Genomic DNA, 22,709 nt, shown 5'->3' with positions numbered 1-22,709 from the left:
ATTTAATATGGTGTTTAATAGCCATATCAAAATTTTAATCGATTTAGTATTTTTAAAAAATAAAAACACAAAAAACTGAAATATTTTAAAATAAAGATAAAAATTTTAACACTACTTTAAAAATTACATATATTTTAATAAATATTCTTATTTCATACACATATTTATCTTAAACTAAATAATATACGAAGACATGACTTAGTTCTATATATTTTACATTAAATATAATACAAAAACTTAATTTTATTTCAATTTATCATGTAAAAATATTTAATTTAGCACATAAAAATTATCTGAACGCATAAATTTGATTAAAATATAGCATAAAATTATTTATATTATAAGTATATTAAAATTAAACTAAAAAAATACACTAATACATAATTGGTTAATTATTTAAGAAAATTGATCAAAGCTCATTGGCCATGGGATTTGGTATTTAGATCTTTGATGAAGTATTCCATATTTTTCTCTGAAGATCCACTAGGGCTCAATGCATCTTCCAATTTTTTCTTGATCTCTTTGCCTGTAGTCTTTAGTTGGTCTCCTAAAGGTCCGCCCATCAAACGGCTAACATTCTTCGAGACTTCCTCCTTTGTAATCACCGTTCGATCACTTAAATTAATCCCAACCTTCCAATAATCCACCACTTGTTTTCTATTGGTAAACTGATCAGACATCAAAGGGAAACACAACAATGGAACCTCACACCAAATAGCTTCTAATATAGAATTCCAACCACAATGAGTCAAAAATCCTCCAATAGCAGGGTGGGCCAAGACTTGGGTTTGACTACACCAAGGTATTACCATCCCACGGTCACGAATCGCCTTCCGAAATCCGACGGGCAGCGGATCAACCTTGACCGAGCCCACAATATTGGGCCTAAGCACCCAAACAAAACTCGCATTGCTAAGCAAAAGCCCATTTGCAATTTCCTCAAGTACCCTTCTTGTCATATGGGCTAGGCTACCAAAAGAAGCATACAAGACCGAACCACGAGGCTTGGAATTGAGCCATTGGGTGCAGTCTGACTCGGACCATAGGCTAGTGGCCATGGTGGTATTGGTGAACCCAGGTGCAAAAATGGGCCCAATTGCATAGAATGGCTTAAAAGTTTGTAATGCAGCTATGACTGTCGGCTCTAGCTCTTGAACTGTGTTACATAGCACAAAATCTGCACCTTTAGCATCAACGAAGGAAGCAGAAATCAATTGGTGGAACATTGTAGATGTGTCTTTTGATTCTTGATGATATGATGTTAGGTCCTTTGGATCAATTGTTTCCACCCCAGGTAAGTAGTCAATGGAATCTTTCCTCATGTCTGAAGAAAACAAAAGGTACCTTTTTTTTTTCTTAAAAGGTCTAATACTTTTTCAATATAAAGAGATGATTAATAATACACGTAAAGAGTTGGCAATAATGCACCATGTGAACTGGGAACTGTTCATATAAATTAAAGGAATGAAGTTAACGAACATGGTTACAAAGAGACAAAACAAAAAATAGAAAAGATGCATGTGAAAAGTGGTAAAGACAAATAGATTACGACCTCGCTATGTAAGGGCGTATTGTACTCTAAGTTTATGTGGTGTTATATGTTTCCTTAGCTTTTTGAACTTATATATTCATACTAATTATGCTAGGTGTACACTAAAATTGATTATAAAAATATTAAAATATAAATACATATTTAAAATAAATTAAACTACACATATATTTATATATAAATATATTGATAGTTGATTTTAGTGACTAATTTTAATATATGAATAATATTTTTTTTATTTATACATATACATATATAAAATAAGAGAATACCAACATATAATAAATACTATGTACAAGAGAAAAAATCTAAGAGGTTAATATTTTTTAATTAATATGTAAATAACAAACTTTTTTTAAACCAATATATTGTGTCTATTTTGACTAAAATATTGTTGGAGAAAAGGATTGAAACTAATCTCTTAAAGCCACAATCAGTCAATGTCTCTATTTATTTTTTCAAATTTCTCTTTCTTTTCTTTAATATTTTTTTATCAATTATTTTATTAACTGATTGTTAGTTAAAGAAAAAAAATTTGAAAGAACAAAAACGATGTAATCATTCATATATTTTTATGTATCATCTCAGGCTTTTGAAAGAACAAAAAAACCAAGACAATCATCATCATCAACGCAGCATAAATAGAGCAGTGTTTGATTATATATATATTCAATATGACGAATTAATTAAAATATGCTAAGGAAATTAAAAAAAAATAAAGTATGATGAATGATTTTACTTAGTTAATTACCCTTGCAAGCAAAGTGACGATTCTTTGCAAGAAGATCGGAATGATAGTAGAGACTATAAACCAAAGCAGGTTCTGTCCAGAACGACACGTAAGCAAGGCCAAACTTCTTAGCTATGGCAGATGGCCAAACAAAGAACGTGTCTGCAACCAAGCAACTCACTCGGGGCACTGAATTCTTCACCACATTCTCCACCAGTTCCTCAACGTGTGCTGATTGTACGTGCAACATTGCCGCATGGAACTGGTGGAGGTTGCCAAATCTGTCGTGGCTCACGGGCAGGCCGTCAGACACGGTAGTGTACCGTATGTCTAGGCCTGATTCCCGTGCAGCCGCGAACATATTTTTTTCTTCTTTGTCACCGTTGCTAGACGAAGAAGAATTGGATTTTGTGATTTGGTAGTGGATGTAGTGTGAGTTGACAAAGGTGACGACGAAACCCCGGGATGCGAGCTTGATGGCGAGGTTGGCCGCCGGGATGATGTGGCCTTGGAGGGGATAGGCGAAGAGTAGGGCATGGTGATGAGGACCTTGGTGTGTTGCCATGGAAAGAAAATGGCTATTGTTACTTTGGTTTGTTTTAGTGTTTTTTGAATTTTGATGAGATTTTAGTTAGGAAGGAGTTTATTATTAGGCACATGATATGTATCATGATGCTGGCTATATATATAAAAGAGAAAACAATAATAATAATATATTTTTTATTATTATTATATTGATGAGTTTTTTGGTCAGTAATTAAACTACATGTTATTTTAATCTTGCTAAAAAATATGTACATTTTATAAATAAAAAAAAATAAATATTTTGTAAAAAAAAAATATTATTCATATCATGATTTAAAATTAAACAAGTGATCTATCCTTAATGGGTCTCGTATAAGTTGTCTAAATCTAAAGAGATTAATCCAAAAGATATATATAGATTAATTTATTCGATCTACTTGAAATATATACGGTATTATGACTCGTCTCTGACTTTGTGCAGTAAAAAGACTTTTAATTGTATTACAATCTCGTTATATTATTAATAGTTATTTCTGTCAATTTCTGCTAACTTTTATTTATAAATGTGTTAATAAAAATGTCTTTATAAATGTGTTTAATAAAAATATCTTTTCTATAACTGTATTTAATAAAAATATTTTTATAAATATATTTTATAAATATATCTTTTTATACATGTATTTAAAATATAATAATTAATTATTATTAATAATAAATTGATAGATAATCTATTAATACTCTATACTTTTCCATTGTAGTAACCTGCATGTCTACAAAATCAGCTTGCCCACTGTTAATGTGGGATAACTAATTCTTTAAACAACTATAAGTGGAAGAAATTTTAGAATAATAATCAAATCATCACCCTCTCTTATAAATATCACATCACATTTAGGTACTTTTTAATAATTCTACTAAAATTCTTATACTTAAGTATTAAAATTCTTTAATTTGTAGGTATTTCATTCGCCATTTCAGAACTAATGTAAAACTATTTTAGATATATTTCTTATTATCTTTGACTTCATTACTCAAGACCCAATTATTACTTATATACATCCCGAACAAGTATAATATTTTTTATATAAAATAGAATAAAGATAAAAATATATATCTTTGTTACGGTGGGTAACCGGAGATTAGTCCAATAGATGGCGTTTGGCGGCCCAAGTGAATGATGGAGGAGGACTCCAGGTAGGTCCGCAACTCGGGAGGTTCCGTCCGACTTGTGCTCGCGTGTGAATGGGAGGTGGTACCTGCAAAGACACTCCGATGCCTAAGTTAGCAAGGGTGTAAGCAGGTCTTAGAGAGTATTGGACTTAGGAATACCTGAGGGGTGTCAGTGTACTTATAGTGGTGAGCCAATAACCACCGCTGGAGTAGTGCCGTATCTTTAGGATAATAACCGTCCCCATTATCTTAGGGAGGTTAAGATAGGGCTTTATGAAGTGGTTAGAGAGATTTTAGGGGCGGTTACTCATTTGAATGAGTATTTATCTGCCAGCTAATCTCACAACCGACTTCTTCGTACAAAGTCGGGATTGACACCGACCTCTTGCATGGAGGTGGTGCTTTGCTAGGCTTAATCTAATGGATCAGGCCTTTCGATTGGACCTGGGCCCTCATCATTGGGCCAGGGTATGAACAGTGCCCCTACTTGAGCCCAAATTTTCTTTAAGGTTTGGGTTCAAGTATTCAACTCGGGTTCGTAGTCGACTTGTTTGAAAGAGCACGGATCTTGGAAACCGACGTGATTTTCGCGACTTTTGGTTTCTGACAGTTACGTCAATTCAAGCGTCGTGTCCGTTGAGGGATCATTTAGGGATTGGGGGCTTTGGTAACGGTGCAGTCTCATTAATGACTGCCTCGCTTTTTACCATTATGCCCCTTAGCCTTTTTATAAATTCTTTCCCTCTCTTTCCATTTTCCGTTTCTGCAATCTTTCAAACTTCTCCTTATCCTGTTCGTGCTGCATTCTCGCGCTTGAAGGCTTCTGTTTTCCCCTACCCTCATTTTCGGATAAAGGTTAGTTTTGTTTTATTCATGCCATGCTTTATGTTTGCATGTTTGTTTGGCGAGTAGATAGGTTGACCCGTAGATTCTAGTTTCGAATCTTCCCTCTTTAGTGGCCTTGTTTTTTGATTTTCTTTTTCTTTTTCCTTTTTGTAGGTTTTCTGCCACTTTCTGCTTTGTAAAAAATGGCTTCTGTAGACATTCTTTCTCAGTGGGTTGACGATACGGTCCTTGGGGAGGAACCGTTGGTTGACGCTGAGTTCATCACCCACCTTCGTACTCATCATAGGCTCTGTACTTCAGACGAGGACGAGCCCAAATATGAGCTAATAATCCCGGGTCCTGAAGACCGGGTCTGTTTTGGGAGAGTTGATGAGGCAGCCCCTCATTTTTTCTTTATGTATGAATGCATGATCACCCGTTTGGGTGTTTTTCTTCCTTTCTCGGATTTTGAGGTATCCGTTTTGCACCACTGTAAGGTTGCCCCTACTCAACTTCATCCCAATTCCTGGGGTTTCTTGAAGATTTACCAGTTTATAAGCCACGCTCTGGACTTCCCGACTTCCTTGAGAATCTTCTTTTATCTTTTTCACATGACTAAGCCCTTTAGTGGGCTAAACAATAAACAACAATGGGTATCCTTCCGGGCCATTCAAGGTCGGAGGATTTTCACCCTTTTTGACGAATCCTTCCACGACTTCAAAAACTTTTTCTTCAAGGTTCAAGCCGTAGAGGGTCACCATCCCTTTTTCCTGGACGAGCATTTCTCCCCTCGCTTTCCCCTTTATTGGCTGCCAGCCACCCCTTGCGAAAAGATTGGTCTAGATGATCTAGACGAGGTGGAGGCGGCCATTATAGGGTTTTTCCGAGAAGCGTGGGGGAGGTCCCCATATTTGGATACCAGGAAAATTCTTCAGGGAACACCGACTTTCGTTCAGTCTCAAATAGGTAGTGCATGCATTCTTTATTTCCGAGTAGTTTCCGCCGACTTGTATTATACCGACTTTGTATTTTACCGACTTGTAAATTGGTTGTTTCTTTTGTAGATATGGCAAAAAAGAATGCTCAAGAGTCCTACCAGCGGGTACAGGAGGCTAAGGCGAAGTCCCGGGCCAGGTCCGGGGGTAAGGCGGTCGTCTCTCCCCCTCCTCCTCCTCCTAGGAACGTGGGTACCCCCTCTCAACCTGTTGTTATTTCCTCCTCCTCAAGTTTGGCTCGACCACTCCCTTCTGCCCAACCGTTCTCTGAGCCAGAGACTAAGAAGCGCAAGACTTCAGAGTCTGGCCCTTCTTGGGAAGGTGGTGTTAGGGCGGAGGCTCTTGCCTTCGTCCGAAAGAACATCTATCCACTTATTAATATGGATGATGTTTCTGTTCGGAAACACCTTGCCACTCTGGCCGAAGAAAGTTTTAGGGCGGCGGGAGTCTGTGGCAAACTTTTGGATATGTTTGAGAAGACTCCCCTCAGCTCCTTGGGTATTTCCCCAAAGGTCGAGGAGCTGGAGGGGAGGCTTCTTATGTTTGAAAAACATCAGAAGGAGTTAAAGGAGGAGAGGGATAAGCTGAGGAAGGAGAGGGACGACCTCCGGAAGAAGGAGAGCGAGCTGCGGGCCCAATGTACTATGGAGGAAAATTTAAGGAAGGCGGCCCAGGAGAGTTACCAAAGCCTATTCAAAGATATGGTGGAGGTGAAGAAGGATCTGTTGAACTCTCGGAATGCTTATGCCGATTTGGAGGACTCTATTGCGGATGGCGCCGAGGAGTCTTGGAGAATTTTCCTAGAGCAGGTCAGGGTTATAGCCCCCGACTTGGATCTTTCTCCATTACATCCTGACAAAGTGGTGATTGATGGCGCCATTGTTGATCCTCCTGCTCCCGAGGTCCTTTCCGAGTCAGACCTAAAGACTCGAGGGCAGAGGATCATAGAGTCTCCTCCTCATTCTAAAGATGCACCGAGTTCTTCAGCTCCTGCTCCGACTTCCTCTTCGGCTCTTCCTCCCGGTCCTGGTGACGTTCCTTCTGGTGGTGGTGATTCTTCTGCAGCTTCCAAGAAATGACTGCTTTTTATTTTTGTGGCTATATGGGGGCCCGGCCTGTGGGTCCCCCTTTTTTAAACTTATATTTATTTGTTGGTGGTTTGTGAACAATTTGCTTTTGGCCTTTTAACGCCGTAAACAAAATATTCTGTTTGTTGCCCTTTTTTGGACAAGGGTTTGAGCAAAATAAATTCCCTTTTTTGGATAAGGGTTTTCTAATCAAAGTGGGCGCCCCTTTTTGAATAAGGGTTTGAGTTACTTTGCGCGTATGCATGCTTTTTTATTTTGATATGTTTGATTTTTTCGGAAAAGCCTTTTGTTTGCTTGCGTCGTTTTCTTGAGCCTTTTCGTGCAAAGGCCTTCGTGCAAACTTTAAACTTTCTCAGGCTCTCATATCTCTTTTGTTATCCTTTTTACTCAACTTTCGTTTTAGTGAGTTTTCATGACTTAGGTTATTTTTGCGATGCGTTTTTCTTCTACTCGGTATTATACTCTGATCTGTGGATCAAAGTTTTCCAAGTTTTCCTACTCGGGATCTCTTTCCGACCTATGAGTCGGGTTGGTTCCCGAGCTTTTACGACCGACTTGTATAACCTCTTTACACCGACTTGTACCTCGTCGTTTTATCCTGACGACCATCTAGGTCGGTTCATGGGATTTTCACGTTTTGTCGAGCTTAAGTCGGCGCGTTTCGTAGAAAGACTTATATAAAAATAGAGAAGGATATTTAAGAGAAATATATTAATGAAAAAGATCTTTATTAATCGGGAAGGTACCTTTTTGCTACTAAGGGTCTTGACAGTATATTTCCCTTAGCCTCTACTATGATGCCTCGTTAAAAACCCCTCTCCAGAAAAAACCCTTTTTTGGGAAAAAATCATGAAGCTGGGAAAAGAGTACATCAGGGAGTAGAGTTCGCTTCTAGCTGTAGTACCTTTTCATATTACAAGCATGCCACGACCTTGGTAACTCAGTGCCATCCAGGTCGGTTACTTTATAATAACCTTTCCCTAATACTTCTTTGATTTTGTATGGCCCTTTCCAGTTGGCGGCGAGCTTTCCTTCCCCCGCCTTGTTGACTCCAATGTCGTTTCTGATTAGAATCAAGTCGTCTACAGCAAATGTTCTTCGAATGACTTTTTTGTTGTATCTGGTAGCCATTCTTTGCTTTAATGCTGCTTCTCTTATCTGGGCGTTCTCTCGAACTTCGGGGAGCAAGTCGAGCTCCTCTTTGTGCCCCTGTACGTTTCCGACCTCATCATGGAGAATTACCCTTGGGCTTTGCTCATTGATTTCTATGGGAATCATGGCTTCTACCCCATAGACTAGTCGGAAGGGTGTTTCTCCTGTGGTGGATTGGGGGGTTGTCCTATAAGCCCATAATATTTGAGGGAGCTCTTCGGCCCAAGCTCCCTTTGCTTCCTGTAATCTTTTCTTTAGTCCTGCCAATATGACTTTGTTAGCTGCCTCAGCTTGCCCATTGGCTTGTGGGTGTTCTACCGAGGTGAATTGATGTTTGATTTTCATACTGGCAACCAAACTTCTGAAGGTGGCGTCGGTGAATTGGGTTCCATTATCTGTGGTGATGGAATAAGGTATCCCATACCTTGTGATGATGTTTTTGTAGAGGAACCTGCGACTTCTTTGAGCAGTGATAGTGGCTAATGGTTCTGCTTCTATCCACTTTGTGAAGTAATCTATTCCCACGATTAAGTATTTAACTTGCCCTGGTGCTTGGGGAAAAGGACCTAACAGATCCATCCCCCATTTTGCAAAAGGCCAGGGGGAAGTTATACTAATGAGCTCTTCTGGTGGAGCTACGTGGAAATTTGCATGCATCTAGCATGGCTGGCATTTTTTCACAAAGTCTGTGGCATCTTTCTGCAAGGTCGGCCAATAGAATCCTGCTCGGATTATTTTCCTGGCCAGTGATCTTGCTCCGAGATGGTTTCCGCAGATTCCACTATGTACTTCCTCTAACACCTTGGTAGTTCTTGAGGTTGGTACGCACTTCAGCAATGGTGTTGATATCCCTCTTCTGTAAAGGACATTTCTCACCAAAGTATAATGTTGTGCTTCCCTTCGGATCTTTTTAGCCTCTTTTTCCTCTTTAGGGAGGATGTCGAATTTTAGGTATTCGACTAAGGGATTCATCCATCCGAGGTTTAGGCCGACTACCTCAAGTACCTCTCGTTCATCTTCTGCTTTTGATACCGAGGGCTCTTGTAGGGTCTCTTGAATCAGGCTTCTGTTGTTCCCTCCGGGTTTGGTACTTGCTAACTTGGACAGGGCGTCAGCTCTGCTATTTAGATCCCGAGTTATGTGCTTGATCTCGGTTTCCGCAAAGTGCCCAAGGTGTTCCAAGGTTTTTTCCAAGTATTTCTTCATATTGGGGTCCTTTGCCTGATATTCCCCACTTATTTGGGAAGTCACCACTTGTGAGTCGCTATAGATTGTTACCTTTGTGGCGCCAACTTCTTCTGCTAGCTTTAATCCTGCAATCAAGGCTTCATATTCTGCCTGATTGTTTGAAGCTGGAAATTCAAATTTTAAGGAGACCTCTAACTGGGTTCCTTTTCCATCTACCAATATTATGCCTGCGCCGCTCCCCGTTTTGTTGGAGGACCCGTCTACATAGAGTTCCCATGTAGTTGGTTTTTCCTCTTGTTCACCTGCGTATTCTGCAATGAAGTCGGCGAGGCACTGGGCTTTAATTGCAGTCCGAGTTTCGTATCTCAAATCGAACTCGGAGAGCTCTATCGCCCATTGAACCATTCTCCCTGCAACATCCGTCTTTTGAAGGATTTGCTTCATGGGCTGGTTCGTACGGACTCTTATTGTGTGAGCCTGGAAGTAAGGTCTTAGCCTTCTTGAGGCTATTACTAAGGAGTAAGCAAACTTCTCTAGTTTGTGGTACCTTAGTTCAGGACCTTGTAGAACCTTGCTGGTAAAATAGACCGGGTGTTGCCCGACCTCGTCTTCTCTGATCAGGGCTGATGAGACAGCCCTGTTTGCGACGGATAAGTATAGGACGAGGTCTTTTCCCGGTGCTGGTCGGGTTAAGATAGGAGGTTGGCTCAAGAATTTTTTGAACTCTTGGAACGCCTCCTCACATTCCGGAGTCCATTCAAACTGGCATCCCTTCCTTAATAGGGAGAATAATGGAAGGGATTTTAGTGCTGATCCTGCCAAAAACCTGGAGAGGGCTGCAAGCCGGCCGTTGAGCTGTTGAACCTCTCTCAAACAAGTCGGACTTTTCATTTCTAGGATAGCTCTGCACTTGTCGGGATTGGCCTCAATCCCTCTTTGTGTTAGCATGAACCCTAGAAATTTTCCTGCTTCTACTGCGAAGGCGCATTTTGCGGGATTTAGTCTCATCCCATGCAACCTTATAGTGTCGAAGACTTGGGAGAGGTCGGTTAAGAGGTCGACTTCTTGCTTGGTTTTTACTAACATGTCGTCGACGTACACCTCCATTAAGCTCCCTAGATGGGGGGAAAACACTTTGTTCATCAGCCTTTGGTACGTAGCTCCTGCATTCTTTAATCCGAATGGCATGACCACATAACAATAGTTGGCTTTTGGTGTGATGAACGATGTTTTCTCCTGGTCGGGTTCATGCATCGGGATTTGATTGTATCCCGAGTAGGCGTCCATGAACGATAGGTATTGGTACCCTGAGCTGGAGTCCACCAGGGCATCAATACTCGGTAGGGGATAAGGGTCCTTAGGACATGCCTTGTTCAAGTCGGTATAGTCGACGCACATTCTCCATTTACCATTTTGTTTCTTGACTAGCACTACATTGGCTAGCCATGTTGGGTATTTGACCTCTCTGATAAAGCCGGCTTCCAGGAGCGCCTGTACTTGCTCTTCTACTATGGAGGCCCTCTCTGAGCCGAGTTTGCGTCTTCTTTGCTGTACAGGTCGGGATCCTGGGTAAACCGAGAGCCTGTGAGACATGAGCTCAGGATCAATCCCAGGCATGTCGGAAGCCTTCCAGGCAAAGAGGTCGGAATTAGCTTTTAGGAGTTCACCCAACCTTTGTTTCAGGGTTTCCCCTAGGTTGGCTCCTATGTAAGTCGTTTTTCCTTCCTCTTTTCCGACTTGTATCTCCTCAGTCTTTCCACCCGGCTGGGGTCGTAGCTCTTCTCTTGTCCTTGTGGCGCCCAACTCTATGGTGTGGACTTCTTTGCCCTTTCCTCTCAGATTTAGGCTTTCATTATAGCACTTCCTTGCCAATTTTTGATCTCCCCTCACCGTTGCTATTCCTCCTGGAGTCGGGAATTTCATGCAGAGGTGAGGAGTTGATACCACTGCTCCGAGTCGATTAAGGGTAGTTCTGCCAATTAAGGCGTTGTAGGCTGACCCTTCATCGATGACTATAAAGTCTATACTCAGAGTCCTTGATTTTTCCCCTTTTCCAAAGGTGGTGTGAAGGGGTAAAAATCCCAGTGGCTTTATTGGCGTATCCCCTAACCCATATAGAGTGTCGGGGTAAGCTCTCAATTCTTTTTCATCTAACCCTAGCTTGTCGAAGGCGGGTTTGAAAAGGATGTCCGCCGAGCTTCCTTGGTCTACTAGGGTTCTGTGGAGATAGGCATTGGCTAGGATCATGGTTATCACCACAGGATCATCATGCCCGGGGATTATCCCTTGCCCATCTTCTTTTGTGAAGGATATAGTGGGGAGGTCGGGTGTCTCATCCCCGACCTGATAGACTCTCTTCAGATGTCTTTTGCGAGAAGATTTGGTGATTCCGCCTCCCGCAAATCCTCCTGAGATCATATGGATATGTCTCTCAGGGGTCTGTGGTGGAGGATCCCTCCTGTCCATATCATCCTGCTTTCTCTTTCCGTGGGTGTCCGACCTCTCCATGAGATATCTGTCAAGCCGACCTTCTCTAGCCAGCTTTTCTATCACATTTTTGAGGTCGTAACAGTCGTTGGTGGAGTGACCATATATCTTATGGTACTCGCAATACTCGCCGCGACTTCCCCCTTTTTTGTTTTTAATAGGTCTTGGGGGTGGCAGCCTTTCAGTGTTGCAAATTTCTCTGTATACATCCACTATAGAAGTCTTTAGAGGAGTATAAGAGTGATATTTTCTGGGCCTTTCGAGACCGGGTTCTTCCTTCTTCCTGACTTCCCTTTCCCTCTCCCTAGAGGAGGAAGTAGGTCCAGGTCGTGAACTCGGGTCTCTTAGCTTTGCATTCTCTTCCATGTTGATGTACTTTTCAGCCCTTTCTTGTACGTCACTTAGAGAAACGGGGTGTCTTTTAGATATGGACTGTGAGAAGGGGCCTTCTCTAAGTCCATTGACTAACCCCATTATCACTGCCTCTGTGGGCAGGTCTTGGATCTCCAAACATGCCTTATTGAACCTTTCCATATAGGCTCGTAAAGACTCTCCGACCTCCTGTTTTATTCCCAGGAGGCTCGGTGCATGTTTTACTTTGTCTTTTTGGATTGAGAACCTCATCAAGAATTTTCTTGAGAGGTCTTCAAAACTAGTGATGGATCTCGGGGGAAGGCTATCGAACCACTTCATCGCTGCTTTCGATAAAGTGGTCGGGAAAGCCTTGCATCTCGTAGCGTCGGAGGCGTCAGCCAGGTACATCCGACTTTTGAAGTTGCTAAGATGATGCTTTGGATCCGTAGTTCCATCATAGAGGTCCATATCAGGGCTTTTGAAGTTCCTTGGAACTTTTGCCCTCATTATGTCCTCGCTGAAAGGATCTTCTCCGCCCGGGGGTTGATCTTCTCCTTCATCGCGGGAGTTCTTGAGGGAGGATTCTAGCTGCAAGAGTTTTCTTTCTAACTCTTTTCGCCGTTCCATCTCCTCTTTAAGGTACCTTTCGGTTTCCTTTTGCCTCTCGCGTTCTTGTTCCAATTGCTCCAGGCGGCTATGGACTAGTCCCATTAATTCAGTTATATGGGATGGTCCGCCCTTTTCTGATTCACGCCCATCTGAGGAATTTACCTTCGGATTCTTTACTCCGGAGGTACCTTCTCTATGTTGATCTTTGTCTTGATATTGGGCTGTGTCTTCATTGTCATTGCCCATGTCTAGATTCTCTTGTTCATAATCCGTCTCGACATGGCCTTCTTCATGGGATCTTTCCGCCATTGATGGATGATCTCTCGGGTCCCCGGCAACGGCGCCAATGTTACGGTGGGTAACCGGAGATTAGTCCAATAGATGGCGTTTGGCGGCCCAAGTGAATGATGGAGGAGGACTCCAGGTAGGTCCGCAACTCGGGAGGTTCCGTCCGACTTGTGCTCGCGTGTGAATGGGGGGTGGTACCTGCAAAGACACTCCGATGCCTAAGTTAGCAAGGGTGTAAGCAGGTCTTAGAGAGTATTGGACTTAGGAATACCTGAGGGGTGTCAGTGTACTTATAGTGGTGAGCCAATAACCACCGCTGGAGTAGTGCCGTATCTTTAGGATAATAACCGTCCCCATTATCTTAGGGAGGTTAAGATAGGGCTTTATGAAGTGGTTAGAGAGATTTTAGGGGCGGTTACTCATTTGAATGAGTATTTATCTGCCAGCTAATCTCACAACCGACTTCTTCGTACAAAGTCGGGATTGACACCGACCTCTTGCATGGAGGTGGTGCTTTGCTAGGCTTAATCTAATGGATCAGGCCTTTCGATTGGACCTGGGCCCTCATCATTGGGTCAGGGTATGAACAATCTTTATGTAACATCATTTGTTTTTACAACAATATAATATGTCAATATCAAACAAGAATATTTTTATTATAAATATATTAAATGTACAAAAAAAATAGATATTAAAATCACTCATCACTAATATATATAATATATATTTGTTGATTTAATGAATAATTTATTGAGCACATAATATTTTTTATTAACACTTTAACTTTATAAAACAAAACTAGAAAGAAGCTAAGTAAATAATACAACAATTTGGTGCTTTTGAATTATTTAATAGCCAAGAACAAGATGCATGGAAGCACTTTGAACTAATTAATCGGTGGAAACACTTGCAATAATGTTGGATTTGGCATTCAACTCCTTGACAAAGCATTCCATATTCTTCTCACAAGATCCACCAGGACCCAACGCATACTCCAACTTCTTCTTGATGCCTCCCATTGTGGCCTTCAATTGGTTCCTTATTTTTTCATCCATGAAACGGTTGACATTCTTCAACACCTCTTCTTTAGTGACAACCATTTGATTATCAATCAAATTAATCCCAATCTTCCAATCATCAACCACTAATTTTCGATTAGTGAATTGATCAGTCAATAGAGGAAAACACAATAACGGAACCTCACACCAAATACTTTCTAATATAGAATTCCAACCACAATGAGTCAAAAACCCTCCAATAGCAGGGTGAGTCAACACTTGGGTTTGACTACACCAATGTATGATCATCCCACGGCCACGAACTGCCTCTTTAAATCCAACGGGCAGCGGATCGACATCGTTCGAGCTCACAATATCGGGCCGAAGCACCCAAACAAAGCTCACATTACTAAGCAAAAGCCCATTTGCAATTTCCCAAAGGGCCGTTTTTGTGATGTGGGCATAGCTACCAAAAGATGCATACAAAACCGAACCATGAGGCTTGGAGTTGAGCCATTGGGTGCAGTCAGACTCGGACCATAAGCTAGTTGCCACGGTGGCATTATTGGTGAAGCCACGTGGGAAAATGGGTCCAATAGCGTAGAATGGTTTATAAGATTGTAGGGCTTCTATGACTTGTGGCTCTAGCTCTTGCACCGTGTTGCATAGCACAAAATCTGCACCTCTAACATCATTGAAGGCTGCAAAAATTAATTGGTGCAGCCATGTGTTTGCATCATCATCTTGAAGATATGACGTTAGATCTTTTGGTTCAATTGTTTTTACTCCAGGTATGTAATCAATTGGGTCTTTCCTATTATCTGGACAAAAATACAGAAGTAATATATATGAATTAGATAATCAATAAATTTATTTTTATTTTATTTTATATTTTAAATTAATATTAGTTATTTTTTGTTTTTCATACTAAAAGTGTTCATTTCTGTATTTTTTATATGGATAAATTAATATCACAATAAAATTTTTTAATCGATTATATATAATATGTAATAATATGAATATACAACTCAATATTCTTGCATGTGCATATGGAATATTGGAGACAGGACAGAAGTGTCCTTGAGATGAAAGTGAAAGATTAACCAAATGCAGGAATAAAAAAATATTATTAAAAATAATAATATTTTTAATAATATTATAAAAAAACTATAAACAAAATAATTTTTAATTAATTAACATCTATTATTGTTTTAATTCTATTTTTTTTTAGTTTAAGATTTAGTATTTATAAATTAGAATTTAAAATTAATAAATTTATGATGTATGATCTAAAATTTAAAATAAACAAAATATTTTAAAATTTTAATTTAAATTAACCAAAAAATTATTGAGTTTCTAACATCACTAAAAATAAACCTTGATGTGAACGTGCATGCCAAAACAAAGTTCAAGGGAAACAGAATGTGGAAAAGAATGAAGCTAATAAGTAATAATAAAGTGAACTAAATGGTTTTAGAGTAAAGAACTTTAGATTGGTGTATAAAAATATTTTAAAAAAGATGAAGAAGAAGTAAATGTGTATGAAAATTTACAGTTAAATGGATAATAAAAAATAATAATACAAGTATATAAAAATGAAATAAAAATTCATCAAAAGCACAAATATAATTTTCTACATTTTAATTAAGATAACGATTTATTTTGAGTATGTCTCCAACAAATCAATCATTACATAAAATGTATGTTAAAAAGTATTAACGTTTTTAATTTATTTCAAATCTATCTTTTATTGTATCCAACTAATTTTGAGCTTTACTAGTATATGGAGACTGGAGTCTCTATCTGATCTCAAAGGTTCCTTAAAAAATATAAAAAATAAAAAGATTCATAAGTGAAAGGTTCCTAAAATGTTCGAATATTCATTATTGTTAACAACTTAAAAGCCTTGGCTTTGTTTTTGGTAAAATCTACTATTACTTTCAAAACATTAATAATTAATTTGGACAAAATAGTACATTAATTAAAAAATTAACCAAAAATATATGTTTAGAGACCATTCATTTAAACTTATTGTCATGTTGAAATAAAGATGTCTAAATATGACATTTTATTTAACGTAGGGGTGCACAGACCCGGCCCGGTCCGAAGGTGCGGCCCGGTCCCGAAGGTCCAACCCGGTCCCGAACACTTTATGGGCTAATTTGATGTGATTTTATTGGGTTTAGGGCCGGGTAAGGGTCTCAAAAATAGACCCGGTCATTATTTCGGGTCGGGTCCGGGCCATGGCTCGGGTCACCCGAAGTTGGCCCGGTGGCCCGGTCATCATACACAATTAATATTTTGTGTTATTAGTGATGGATCATGACTATTTTTATGTGGAATTTAAGTATTGTAAACTTTAATATTTTGTGTTATTAGTCATTATAAGACTATAAGTTAATATTTTATGTTTAGAATGCATAAGATTTTAGACTAATGCATAATATTGTGTTATTTGTATTGATTTAAATATTTTGTATTATTAGACAATATTAGTATTGATTGTGATTTTGCTTTAGTATTGATTGTAGTTATGCTTTAATTTTAAAGAATAGTTGGTTCTTGTTATATTTTTCTAAGTGAATTTTACCATGTTAAATAATGGTTGGAGTCTTGAAAATTTGGATATTTTTACATGCTAGCTTACAAGAAGGTATCAACGTAATGTAATGTTAACGGCCCGGTTTTTACCCGATTTTCACTCGGTGGTATAATTGTGGCCCGAAAGTGTATTGGTTTCATCGGGTCTAGGGTCGGGTTCGGGTCTGATAAATAGACCCGGTGTATATTTCGAGTCGGGTCTGGGTCCCATCAAACCCGACTTCATCCGGCCTATGTGCACCCCTAATTTAACGTATACTTAATTGTTACTTTACTTGAATTAATTAATGTATAGCTATTCAAGAAACTAAATAATAGAACTCAGATTAAATTAATCTTTAATTTGTTGAGTGAGAATATACCATATAAAAATTATATAAAAAAAAGTTATTAAAAAAAATTACTTATATTTTCAAATAATAACAACCTTAGATCAGATCATAATAAAATTCTAGTAACCTTTATCGATATAGATGAATATCTACTTTTTATTATGCATGTCAAGTGAATAATGATGATCAATAAATTTTTTTTTTATTTTTATCAATATTTAGTCAATTTTCTAAATTTTAAGTACTAAATAATAAATTTTGAACTAAACACTCACCTTAATAGTATATAAATAAAATATTGAGCCAAAATAGTAACTAATTAGATAAAAATTTAGTCAAATCAGTCAAATTATTTAATGACTCTCACTTGTCAAATTCATGTGAAGTCGATTGCACCTGAGTTTTCACCGATATATAATATTGATAAAAACTGTTAGTTCTCTATCATTTTTCTATCATGTAATATGTTTAAAGATCATAATCCATAAGATCTATATATGTATTAATAAGAATAACCTATAGTAGACTTACTTTGTGGTTTAATTTTCATGCGTATCATTAGTGATCCCATGACCTTACACTAGACTAATTAAGTACATGAACAAAAATTAAAAAAGAGTAAAAGACTAATACTTTTGATTACCATGGGAAGCAAAATGGCCATTGTTGATAAGAAGATCCATGTGATAGTAAAGTGTATAAACCAAAGCAGGTTCTGTCCAAAAAGAAGCACACAGCAAGCCATGCTTCTTTGCAATGGCGGATCCCCAAACATAGAACGTGTCCACGATCAAGCAACTCACCGCCGGCGCCGAACACTTCACCATCTTAGCCACCAGCTCATCCACGTGTGCCGACATCACGTGCACCAACGCCGCCGTGAACTGGTCGTCGTTCAGGGACCTGTCGAATTCCACCGGGAGGCCGTCGGACACCGTCGCGTAGCGTATGTCAAGCCCCGATCCTCGTACGGCCTCAAAGATGTCACCACCATCGCCATTGTTTGCTTTTGTGGTTTGGTGGTGAATGGATTTGGTGTTGACGAAGGTTATGGTGAAGCCGCGGGATGCGAGGCTGATGGCGAGGTTCACCGCCGGAATGACGTGGCCTTGAAGTGGATATGCGAAGAATATGGCGTGAGGGTTTTCTTTTTTTGCCATGGACAAAGCCAGTGATTTATATATATATATATATATATATATATATATATATTATTGCTGAATTCAAGCCCACGAGTTTTGGTGAGATTTTGAAGGGTTCTTATAGAATGAATATTCACGTGGATATACTTTTCTATATATCTTTTAAAGTTTAGAGTGACACTCAAATCTCAAATTTTTATTTTTATTTCTATATACTTGTGGCTCTAGCTCTTGCACCGTGTTGCATAGCACAAAATCTGCACCTTTAGCATTATTAAATGCTGCGAAGATTAATTTATGCACCACTGATGATGTATCAGAGTCTTGAAGATATGATGTGAGATCCTTTGGATCAATTGTTTTCAAGCCAGGTATATAGTCAATTGGGTCTTTTCTAACATCTGGACATGAAAAATAAAAAATTAAAGGAAAAGATAATTAAAAATTATGATGACCTCATATGATGTTATGACTAAGCTTAACAAACTAATAATCAATTAACATGTATATAGTATGTACTTTATGTTATGGCCTCACTATTATTGAATAATGAATATTCTGAATTATTCCAGATGCTTTTGACATGAGAGAGTGAGAAGGAAAAAAATCTACGTGCCGTTTTTTCATGATGTGTAGTGTGCATAAACAACTAAACCTTATACATGCAGAAGCTCAATAGGTGGAACTTGCAAGCAAACAGACAAAATATAGAAAATAATTAAAGAGCGGCTGAAGATAATAATAGAGACAATAAAAATGGAAGTGACAACTGACAAGTGATAAAATCAAACACCTTCGTCCACTACGAGGCTAATTTTTTTTTATATTGGTTAAATATAGGTGTAATACATTGTTATGGAAAAATTGGGTGTTTTTTTTTATATGGTGTTTTATTCAAATCGGACGGTCCGATTTGTTTGATAAAAAAATAAACTACAAATCGGAGGGTCCGATTTGCTTGAAGAATAAAATAAACACGAAATCGGAAGGTCCGATTTGTATTTTTTATTTTTTTTAATTTGTTGAAATGAAAATCGGACGGTCCGATTTCAACATTAAATTTTTTTTTTATTTTTGAAATTACAAATCGGACCGTCCGTATTGTAATTTTAAATTTTTTGATTTTTTTTCAAACTGAAAACGGAAGGTCCGTTTTCTGCTAACACCACATATATGTAAAATATCTCTCTTCTCCACATTGTTGTATTATTACATTCTTTTCTCCATATAAAAAATCAAAAGCGTCCACTACGACGGTTGCTTTCCTTTTTTTATTTCAGGATTTCTCTCGGTGTTATTTTTAAATTCATATATAGTAGTCTAAGATATATATGTTTGTATCAAGTATATCAACTCATTATATAATTAAAAATGTTCTTTTTCCAAAGTTTAATATCAAAACTGAAACAAGGAGTTAAATAAACATTCTTCGTATATACTAAAAATAGTCATTATATTATCATTATAAATAATTATAGTAATATAATAAAATATATTTACAAAATATCAAATATTTTTATTTTTTTATTCGATATAATTAATTAATAACTAATTTTTTGTATATACTTGACATTGATTTGTAATTAACTAGAGTTTGAAAGTCTAGAGATTAATTAGTATTAAACTAGAACTCATTTTTTATATGATAAATAATAGAATAATACTACGTAACTAATAAAATTAATCATTAAATGATTGCGTACCCAATAAATATATTTTCATACGTAATAGGTAAAGAATACGGTGTTGGATAAATCATAAATTGTAATAATAAAATTTAAATATTAAATTATTTTAAACCTTAAATTTTAATAGAATATAAGTAAGGTATTAGGCTAAAGTATTTGCCAATATTGATAAAAAAAATTCTCTCTCCACTAACATTTCGTTAAATAAATTAAATTATACATATATTTATATATAAATATATTAATAATTAATTTTAATATATAAATAATATTTTTATTTTTTAAATAATATATTTGTACAATTTATATAATATTAAAAAATAAAAAAATTTACTTTATTTAATATTCATTAATTACTATAATTTTAGTTAAATTTTTTTTGTTATCAAAATTTTGTTATCCGATAGATATGTATCTTGAAAAAATATATATCTTGAGGTTATATTTTTTATCTTTACAATTGAAACTTTGTATTATCTATCTATATATTCAAAATGTAAAGTGGGAAAGACTTGAAATTGTAACTAAATAATTTCCAGAGGTAAATTAAGAAAAAAAAAACATAATAATAATTACCTTGGCAAGCGAAATGACCATTTTTCTTAAGAAGATCCATGTGGTAGTAAAGCGTATAAACCAAAGCAGGCTCTGTCCAAAACGAAACGCAAAGCAAGCCGAACTTCTTGGCTATGGGTGATCCCCCATACAAAGAAAGTGTCCACCACTAAGCATGTAACAGGTGGCGAAGATTGTTGCATGATCTTCGCCACCAGTTTCTCCACGTGAGCTGGCATCAGGTCCACCAATCCCGACATAAACTCGTCGTGGTTGAGTGACCTGTCCAGCTCCACGGGGAGGCCATCCGACACGGTATCGTACCGTATGTCAAGGCCGGACTCACGTGCCGCGGCGAAGATATCTTCGCCGCTGCAGTTGCCGTTGATGGCTTTGGTGGTTTGGTGGTGGATGGAGTAGGTGTTGACAAAGGTGATGGTGAAGCCTCGTGATGCGAGGTTGATGGCGAGGTGCACTGAAGGGATGAGGTGGCCTTGAAGTGGATAAGCTATGAGTATGGCATGAGGGCCTTTCTTCTCTCTTGCTGCCATGGAAGACTTGCTTTTGTGTTTTCTAGAATGCTTTTCTTGTTGATCACTTTCCAAATTTTGAAGGGATTTTAATTAAGGACATAATCTTCGCTGATTCATTAGCGTGAAATGAAGAAGAACAGATGAGAAACTTATGACCCTAAATAAAGTGATGATGATCACTAGTAACTTAAAATATTTAATATTTATTGCAATAGTAGGATTTGACATAAGATGTCACTTTTAAGTTTATTTGGGATCAGATATGTATTGTTTAATGTAATGTTATCCTTTCTAATATGAGACACCAAAAAAGTAAATATATATATATATATATATTATATTATTTTTTTCTATTAATATATAAAAAAATTAGGTAAATAAGTTATTTTTTAAAATAAATTTAATTAAGTTATTGTATTGACTTTGTTGAATTTATTTACTAAAATGATTTTGTCATGTAGTATCACTGATAACGTAATGACAAATTTTTTTAATTAAAATTTAAATATAGTTAAAATAATTTTAAAATATTGGAAGTTTGAATTAATAAGCCATGTCATTAATTCTTAGACATATATAATTAAAGGTATCCAATTATTAATTTTTATAGGGACCCAATATAAACAATGTTATTTTTTTATTATTAAGACAAATAATGATGGAAACTTATTATTACAATAAATAACATTTCTACACTTGGTTTGTTCTACATTTTATTTTAAATATTTTCTATATCAAGGTTAAAAACCACTTAAACTTAGTTCATTTTAATTAAGGAAAAGTAATCTATGAAATAAACTATTAATTTTTGAATTTTATAAAAGTATTTAATTTCTTAATCATCAAGAATTGTGATAATTTTACAACAAAATTTGCATCATTAAATCTCAATGAATATGATTCTGCTAGGACAAAATTGTATGGATTGTCATCATTTTCTTTGGTGGACTTGTTAGGCTATATTTATAATATATAGTCGGTGAAATACAAATATTTATGCTGGCTGCAGGTTCCTTTCTTAAATCAGATAGCAGATATACATGTTCACATTTTGAGAAGTCAAGGTAGAAAAGACTAAGAAATAACAATTTAATCACCCAAAAAAAAAAGAATTCTCAGCAAATCAAACAGAAGAAGGTTATATATACTATTCTATTCAACGTAATTGTTCGTCGAGTGTTGTGCATCATATCGATATATCTGATCTTTTTGTAATAATATAGTTTTGGCCTTTCATAATTTTTTTTTTCTCATTTTTATTTGTCGTATGAGAATGATGTAACGCATTGATTTGTCTACACATAAAGCCATTATTGTTGTTCCCGCCACCACTGTATATCTTTATTCTTACCATACTACGCAAATAATACTAATTAAGGACTTGAGGTTTTAATTATGCTTTATACGTTTAGAGAAGTCAAGGTCGACCTATTTAGATAAATCTTTCATATATCTTCAGAGTGAATTTGGTAAACATAAGGAGTAAATTTCATGAATTGGATGTATATGTAAATTATTATTTAGATTAATAGTTGATATTAGGTTGATTTTATTTTTTATTTTTTTGTGTAAGATATTAGGTTGAATTTAGCAAGGAAGTAGAGATGACCATGATTTTTTGGGATGTGGGCCATTAAGGCCCAAGCTACCCAAAAGACAACACAGCCCAACCCCAGCCCAACCTAAATATCCTAATTCATTCAATCTATTTTGAAGCGCACAAACAACTTCATATCTTTTTCCCCTCCAATGATGCAGCACCAACTATGAGGATTCATTGGATTGTGAAGCTGATTGATGCCCTTCTTCTGTACCCCCGCGAGATGCTAGAAGCAATGAGGAGCTCTTGCAAAATCTCGAAGCCCGCGCCTCAAATTGGATCCATGGTATTGCTTCGGCT

General features: G+C 37.1%; 3 protein-coding genes across 3 annotated transcripts; 1 reads left to right on the top strand and 2 right to left on the bottom strand.

Annotated features, from left to right (window-relative positions):
* Positions 1-416: 416 nt before the first annotated feature.
* On the bottom strand, positions 417-2,844 carry LOC130969012 (UDP-glycosyltransferase 86A2-like). Its single transcript, XM_057894560.1, has 2 exons — positions 2,301-2,844; positions 417-1,324 (listed from the first exon to the last, which is right to left on the bottom strand). The coding sequence occupies exons 1-2, from the start codon at positions 2,842-2,844 to the stop codon at positions 417-419; spliced, it is 1,452 nt and encodes a 483-aa protein (XP_057750543.1).
* Positions 2,845-5,865: 3,021 nt separating this feature from the next.
* LOC130969011 (uncharacterized) lies at positions 5,866-6,873 on the top strand. The gene is made up of 2 exons (XM_057894559.1): positions 5,866-6,568; positions 6,713-6,873. Exons 1-2 carry the CDS (start codon positions 5,866-5,868, stop codon positions 6,871-6,873), a joined length of 864 nt encoding a protein of 287 aa, XP_057750542.1.
* Positions 6,874-13,729: 6,856 nt separating this feature from the next.
* LOC130969908 (UDP-glycosyltransferase 86A1-like) lies at positions 13,730-20,945 on the bottom strand. Its single transcript, XM_057895825.1, is given in 3 exon segments — positions 13,730-14,779; positions 20,298-20,421; positions 20,423-20,945. Coding segments are annotated over 3 exon segments (1,458 nt in total). The 5' UTR covers positions 20,828-20,945; the 3' UTR covers positions 13,730-13,850.
* Positions 20,946-22,709: the final 1,764 nt, after the last annotated feature.

This window comes from Arachis stenosperma, chromosome 3 (assembly GCF_014773155.1).
Source record: "Arachis stenosperma cultivar V10309 chromosome 3, arast.V10309.gnm1.PFL2, whole genome shotgun sequence".
Taxonomy (NCBI): domain Eukaryota; kingdom Viridiplantae; phylum Streptophyta; class Magnoliopsida; order Fabales; family Fabaceae; genus Arachis; species Arachis stenosperma.
This window is presented reverse-complemented; position numbering and strand designations above follow the sequence as displayed.

Bases quoted from the DNA above. Each gene is read 5' to 3' on its own strand.
- LOC130969012 (XM_057894560.1), bottom strand. From the start codon at position 2,844: ATGGCAACACACCAAGGTCCTCATCACCATGCCCTACTCTTCGCCTAT. The intron at 1,325-2,300 runs GTAATTAACTAA...TGTTTTCTTCAG, and splicing joins TCGTCACTTTGCTTGCAAGG to ACATGAGGAAAGATTCCATT.
- LOC130969011 (XM_057894559.1), top strand. From the start codon at position 5,866: ATGGCAAAAAAGAATGCTCAAGAGTCCTACCAGCGGGTACAGGAGGCT. The intron at 6,569-6,712 runs GCGCCGAGGAGT...TTTCCGAGTCAG, and splicing joins GGAGGACTCTATTGCGGATG to ACCTAAAGACTCGAGGGCAG.